The following is a 7,312-nucleotide window of genomic DNA, read 5'->3' as shown; positions in this document are numbered from 1 at the left end:
AATGCCCACTTCGTGGGATGCACAGGACTCTCTGTTGCTTTTTACAGATCCTGACTAACAGGGCTACCCCTCTGATACTTGACTCCATTTCGAGAGTGGCACCAGCTGGGACAGGTGATAACAATGAGAGTCAGGACTCTATGCTGTTTTGAAAAGAGGGAGGTTTTATGAAAATAATAAGGGAGACTTTTAATGAGCAAAATTCCGGACAGATTAATAGAACAGAACTTCTTTGCACACTGGCCTGAGGCATGCACACCTGCGTGCACACACACCCCGTCCGCGGCATGCACACCTGCGGACACACCCAACCCCAGGCACGCACACCTCGCCTGAGACATGCACGCCCAGCGTAAGGCTCGCACACCCAACCCCGGGCGTGCACCCCCGCCCCAGGCACGCGCACCCACTCTCAGGCACGCGCACGCGCCTGCGCCTATCTTCCCCTCAGCTGGAGACACCTGCCCCGCTGGGAAGCCCCTTGTCGCGCGTACCCGCGCTCACCTGTACCGGCACCTGGGACCACGCTGCCCCGGGGCGGGACGCCCCCTTCCTGTGGCTCGGGCCGCTGTCGCTTAGCTGGGATCCGGGCGGCAGCCGCAGTTGCAGGAGGAGGAGCAGCTGGAGCTCTCCTGAAGCGGGTGCGTGAGGGGTCGGCTGCCCCAGAGAGCCGGAGAGACAAAGCCCGGCGTGGGCGGCTCGGGTCTGCCGGTGCCGCGGACCCCCGCTACCCCAGAGGTAATGTGCGGCCGCTCGCCCTCCTCCGCCTCTCGCTGCCTTCCCCTGCAGCTGCCTCCCCCCCCCAGCCCCTCTTCAGGCTCCCTTTACCCCACCCGCCCCTTTGTCCTTGTGACTCCTCTTCGCATCCCGCCCGCGGGGGCTCCGAGTCAGGAAGGTGCGCAGGGGCCGTTAGGAGAGTTGAGGGGTTAGCTGCAGCTGTTGCTGTGTGGTTGGGGGACCCGGAGACACTGTCCTGTGAGGGGCTGAAGTGCCCGCGATGGTCCAGCAGCACGTGCGTCTAGTGCAGTCTGGTTCTGGATCCCTTGCAGGGTTCTCTTCCAGTAGCAAAGGTGGGCAGCCAAAGCGGGTGGGGTAGGGAGTTGGGACCCTGGGAAAATGACACCGCCGTTGGCTCGTCCTCACCGCTCTGTGATTGTACGTGTAGCCGCCACTGTTACTGTAGGGGAGAAGAATCATGCTCACCTGGAAAATATTTTTTAGCGTGTAGTGATTGAGTGCTGACCTGAGGGGAAATAATGCGCCGAGTTAGCAGACAGGAGGTTTATTTTGGACTCAGAAGTGCAAGTATGTATTTTTACTTCTTGATAAGATAAAGGGGATGGGAAAATCCCCTTACCTGTTCTACATATAAAATGACAGCTTCAGGACAGAAACCCTGTCACTCTCTCACTGAAAACTACATTGAAAATAAAAGCAGTTACATGTCTCTTATGACCTGAAGAAGAGCTCTGTGTGGCTCCAAAGCTTCTCTCTCACCAACAGAAGTTGGTTTGATAAGTTATTACCTCACCCCCCCTTGTCTCTCTCAAGATCAGTCAATTTTATAGTTTTTAGTGTTGGCTCATTTTGTAGATAAAATTATAGCTAAATTTAAACTAATATATAGTTTAAACAGTTAGTTTTGGCTAAAGCCAACTGTTTTAGTAAATCTTTATTGCAGATATCCGATGACTAAGAGAATGGCAAGGATATAGGGAATCTTTGATCTTTAGGTTTCTGCTTCAAAAATAGACACTGACAGTAATTAAATTGGTTCCTGCTGACAGCTTTTTTTAAGTTAATGGGACTTGGTCCATCCACTGTTTAGTGGCTTTGTCTAGATTACAATTTGCTTTCTTTTTTGCTGTACACAAACTAAGGATATAGTGGGCATGGTGACTGAACAATCCCATCATTTAGAGAGCGTCACACCAGAATGAGATTGAGGCTTATGGGTAGGGCAGTGGTAAAGCATATATTATCCATCTTGCAACTAAAGTTTTCCATTTATCCAACCATTCTCTTTCATTACACTTAAACTAAAGTGAATAGTGCAATAACAACATAGAAATGTTTTTGCCCTCTTATGTTACTCGGATATATAAAGATGAACCTATAAACTGTTTTCTATACACCTTTTTTGTAGCAGAAAAATTGAAAACTAAGGCATTGATCCTGCAGTGAGCTCCACGCACACAAACCTCCATTGATTTCACTGGGGTTCCATGTGGATGTCCATATGGTGATCAGGCACTAAATAATTTCAGTTGCTTTCTGTGTTCGTACTCTTACGCAAATATAAAGTAGCAAAAGCTTATAGGGAGCAATGTACATAGGAAAGTAGCTAAGTGCAGCCAGGCTGTCTTCCTTTCAGGGGTTTGAGGAGTTTGTGACTTATGCTTCTTTAGAACATCCTAAATATTTAGGTACCTAGTCCAAACATGCAGTAATGCTCATTAATGCTATTGAATGAAGAGCAACCAAACTAGTTTAGGTGAGTGTTAGAGAATTTTGCCTTCTATTCTTCTACAGTTGCTCTAGTTTAATCATACTATTTGCATGATTTTTTCAGTTCTCAAAAGGATGCATCATTCCATCCAGTATGAAGATCATCAAAGTATGAAAGCCCATTCAGTACCTCAACATCACATGAAAGTATTTCTAGACTCATTAAGTAATCAAGGACCAGAAGAAGTACAGCAGTTTGTGCATTCTCCAATCTCGGTATACCAACAAGGAAATCATTATATATACATGGGCAGCACCGATGTAACAGGGCCTTTGTTAGAGTTAGTGCATCCAGTTACATCTCCTCTCCAACATCCAGCACTAAGCTACTGTGGACCACTGGAGCAGCAGCATATTCAAGTGTGCCATACACCGCCTCAACAAGGCCATCAAATAGAAATGCAGCAAAATCATTTGTTCAAACAAGTACAACTGCAGATAGACGCTCAGCCCTCCCCTGAAGGGCAATTTAATACATCAACCTCTGTATGTGAAAGAAGACTGTCATGTATTTCTCAACCTATGAAGAAAAGGAAAATTGACATGTCAGTAGAAGAGAACTACAGTAATAGTCAAGGTGCTCTGCAGAATATACCTATTACTGTACTAACAATGCCTACCAGTACCCAACAGCAGGCTTACAATTCTCTTCAAGAACTGCTAACAGTAGATAGCAATCAACTGTATGGGCTTGCACCTGCTACAGGAACAAATGGTCATCTGCCAGATGTAGAATCATGGGCAGTTTGTCCTACTCATGCAATTTGCCCTGAAGCTCAGAATATGGTGAATACCCCTGTTTATCGGGATGCCTGTGGTATTATTCAGATCGGTGAAATGGCTATGAATATGACTAGCATTAAGTTAGAAGAAAGCAAGGATAATATTCAATCTGTTTCAGAAGCTAGAAAGAGTATTCAGGAGAGTCCTGTTCCTAGCACACCCTGTTTCCCAGTGCAGTGTGTAAATAAGAATGGAAATATGCACCTTCCTCTCACTGTACAGAGTGGAAAGAGGATGTATCAATCAGCTGAATACTGGGATGAACAACAGATGCAGGTAAGCACAAATATGAAGCTCTGTGGTGGGATGTGTGTTTGTGACTTCTCTGGGTCCAATCCTAGACCTTTCTGCTTCTCCAAGATGGGTTTCCTATTACACGTATTAACTCCTTCTCAGGTGAAGGTGAGTTCAGGTGGGATTATGTATCGAGACCAAGATAGTTAGAGTTTGAAGCTTTAGCTGCCTTTCATCTGCCTAAAATGTACATGCACAAAAACTTCCTGAAGAGTTTAACAAGTATAAATAATTACTGAACAGACTTCAGAGATACAATATTAAACATTGCAAAATTAGCGTTTCCTGTTTGTCATTGCATAATGTACTCTAATAATCAAACTTCCCTATTGATAGGATATTACCATGTTAAAAGATAAAACTTTTACACCATAAGGGCATATTTGTCCAAAAATTTGAAATGTACCTGTATAGATTTTTTTTTTTCATTCTACCTTATAACAAATTTTAGGCAAGATGCTCCAGGTGGATGGTCTTGTGCCTGCATGCAGCTCCATGGCCCCATGCTCATATTGAACCCCAGTTGCACTGCACAGGCCTCAATGAGGGCAGACCAAGGTGTGGGTGTGTTTTTTGTTCTTAAGAAACTAGGGATCCTTGTCAAAACTGTGGCTTTGGGACTTTGTCTAATAAAACTGTGATTCTACAATGTATAAATTGTAGAAAAAGATTTCTCATTCAGGCAACTGCCCCTACTTCTGAGTATTAGACCAAAGAATTCTCTATTATCTTAGTTCTGGTATGAACCGTACTGAAAAGCAATAATTACAGTACATATTATATATTGTGAAGTAACTTGGCCAAAACCTGTGTGTCCTTTAATTAAAAATCTTGTTTGACTACAGATATGTTGTAAATAGAAAGTTTGTCTTAATTTTCTTGGCAAAACTAGCACAATATTTGTTTACAAACCTTAATTTAGCTGACTGCATGAACAACACTAACCAACCATATTTGTTTTAAACTTGGTCTTCTCCCCCGCCCTCCTTAAAATGTAGCTGAATGTAAACCTAAAATTGTGGGATTATGGTAGCATTGTTTTGGGACAGAAATGGACAAGGGCTGTAATAGGAGTCGTTTATAGTCCTAATTTTGTTGTTGTAGCACCCAAATGTTTTGAAAAAGTTATAAATAAATAAGGGGATTGCAGAGGGATACACCAGTGTAGCAATGAAATGATTTAGGCACAATGGTAATACTAATATTAAAGAATGTAAATATTATTAAAAGGAGAGGTCTGTGTTTCTCTTTCAAACTAAGTGTTAAGAACTGTGTAACCTGATCACTTTTTTTTTAAAGCCATACATCAGTATAGTGAAGGTTAAAAAACGTCTACTTGCCAGATTTTGAGGTTACCCTAGAGAATTACTCTTTCCTCATTTTAGAAGCAGAAGCCTGGTTGTATAGAATGAGTGATCCACGTTGTTCTTTTAGATCAGATATGGGTCTCAATGACAACCACATGATAGTTTACCATGTGGAGGTCTTGCCAGTTAGGACTTTTCTCTGTTTCCTGTTTGTCAATCCATCTCTAATCCAAGATGTGGTATTTTTATTTAATTGATATTTACTAGGGCTGTCAAGCGATTAAAAAAATTAATTGTGATTAATTGCGCGATTAAAAAAATTAATAGAATACTATTTATATGAACATTTTTGGATGTTTTTCACATTTTCAAATATATTGATTTCAATTACAACATAGAATACCAAATGTACAGTGCTCACTTTATAATAAAAATATAAATATTTGCACTGTAAAAATAAAAAATTGTATTTCAATTCACTGAATACAAGTACTGTAGTGCAATCTCTTTATCATGAAAGTTGAACTTACAAATGTAGAATTATGTACAAAAAATAATTGCATTCAAAAATAAAACAATGTAAAACTTTAGAGCCTACAAGTCCACTCAGTCCTACTTCTTGCTCAGACAGACAAGTTTGTTTACATTTGCAGGAGATAACGCTGTCCACTTCTTGTTTACAATGTCACCTGAATGTGAGAACAGGCGTTTGCATGAAACTGTTGTAGCCAGCGTTGCAAGATATTTACATGCCAGATGCACTAAAGGTGCTTCAACCATCATTCCAGAGGACATGCATCCATGCTGATGATGGGTTCTGCTTGATAACAATCTAAAGCAGAGCACACCAACACATTGTTCATTTTCATCATCTGAGTCAGATGCCACCAGTAGAAGGTCGATTTTCTTTTTTGGTGGTTCGGGTTCTGTAGTTTCCACATCGAAGTGTTGCTCTTTTAAAACTTCTGAAAGCATGCTTCACACCCAGTACTGATCAGATTTTTAGAAGTATCAGAGGGGTAGCCGTGTTAGTCTGAATCTGTAATCAGACTTGCATCTGAAGAAGTGAGGTTCTTACCCACGAAAGCTTATGCTCCCAATACTTCTGTTAGTCTCAAAGGTGCCACAGGACCCTCTGTTGCTTTTTACAGATTTTTAGAAGGCACTTCAGATTCTTAAATCTTGGGTCGAGAGCTGTAGCTATCTTTAGAAATCTCACCTTGGTACCTTCTTTGCATTTTGTCAAATTTGCAGTGAAAGTGTTCTTAAAACGAACAACATGCTGGATCATTATCCAAGACTGCTATAACATGAAATATATGGCAGAAGGTGGGTAAAACACAGAGGCAGGAGACATACAGTTCTCCCCCAAGGAGTTCAGTCACAAATTTAATTAACGCATTATTTTTTTTAACAAGCATCATCAGCATGGAAGCATGTCCTCTGGAATGGAGGCCAAAGCATAAAGGTGCATACGAATGCTTAGCATATCTGGCACGTAAATACCTTGCAATGCCAGCTACAACAGTGCATGCGAATGCCTGTTCCCACTTTCAGGTGACATTGTATATAAGAAGTGGGCAGCATTATCTCCCGTAATTGTAAACAAACTTGTTTCTCTTAGCAATTGGCTGAACAAGAAGTAGAACTGAGTGGACTTGTAGGCTCTAAAATTTTACATTGCACTCAAAAACAAAACAGTTCTGTAACAAAAACAAATCTACTTTTTTTTTTGCACTTTCACGATGAAGAGATTGCGCTATGGTATTTGAGGTGAATTGAAAAATACTATTTCTCTCATCAATTTTACAGTGCAAATATTTGTCATAAAATAATATAAAGTGAGTACTGTACACCTTGTATTCTGTGTTGTAACTGAAATCAATATATTTAAAAATGTAGAAAAACATCCAAAATATTGAATAAATTCCAATTGGTATTCTATTTTTTAACAGTGCGATTAAAACTACGATTAATTGCGATTCATTTTTTTTAGTTAATCGCATGAGTTAACTGCGATTAATCAGCAGCCCTAGTATTTATCCATATACTTTATCATGATACAGTTTTTTAAATGATTAGCTGAAATACAAGTATACGTACCACCCTTTTTCTATTACTTAGTAAGTCTGTTGTGTAAAACATAACTATATTAACAAACTCTTATTCTAGTGGTCATTAAACATTATCGTTCCAAACGTTCATATACTGACATACTCAAATATTTTTGTGATAAATATCTATGTGACAGACCAGTAATACCCAGCTCTTTCTTCCCACTCTTCTTACAGATACCATGTTTTCCCTCTCTCTCATTGAGTACTTATGGCTTCCATTAAGTATATGCTGTGAATATGTATTAAAAATAGTATATGCACAAAGACTAAGGGGGAGATTTGCAAAGGCACAAAGTGTAGTTT

General features: G+C 40.8%; 1 protein-coding gene across 1 annotated transcript in view; it reads left to right on the top strand.

Moving 5' to 3' along the window:
• The first annotated feature begins 400 nt into the window (after positions 1-400).
• LOC101949884 (transcriptional regulator QRICH1-like) overlaps positions 401-7,312 on the top strand; it is a 28,414-nt gene continuing 21,502 nt past the window's right edge. The window contains exons 1-2 of the mRNA XM_005286103.3: positions 401-738; positions 2,573-3,567. Of these exons, the coding sequence (XP_005286160.2) occupies positions 2,584-3,567 (984 nt within the window). The 5' untranslated portion in view covers positions 401-738; positions 2,573-2,583. The remainder of the gene's footprint in view (positions 739-2,572; positions 3,568-7,312) is intronic.

Source organism: Chrysemys picta, chromosome 1 (assembly GCF_011386835.1).
Source record: "Chrysemys picta bellii isolate R12L10 chromosome 1, ASM1138683v2, whole genome shotgun sequence".
NCBI lineage: Eukaryota > Metazoa > Chordata > Testudines > Emydidae > Chrysemys > Chrysemys picta.
Note: the sequence above shows the minus strand (reverse complement) of the source record. Positions and strands in the feature narration are given on the sequence as shown.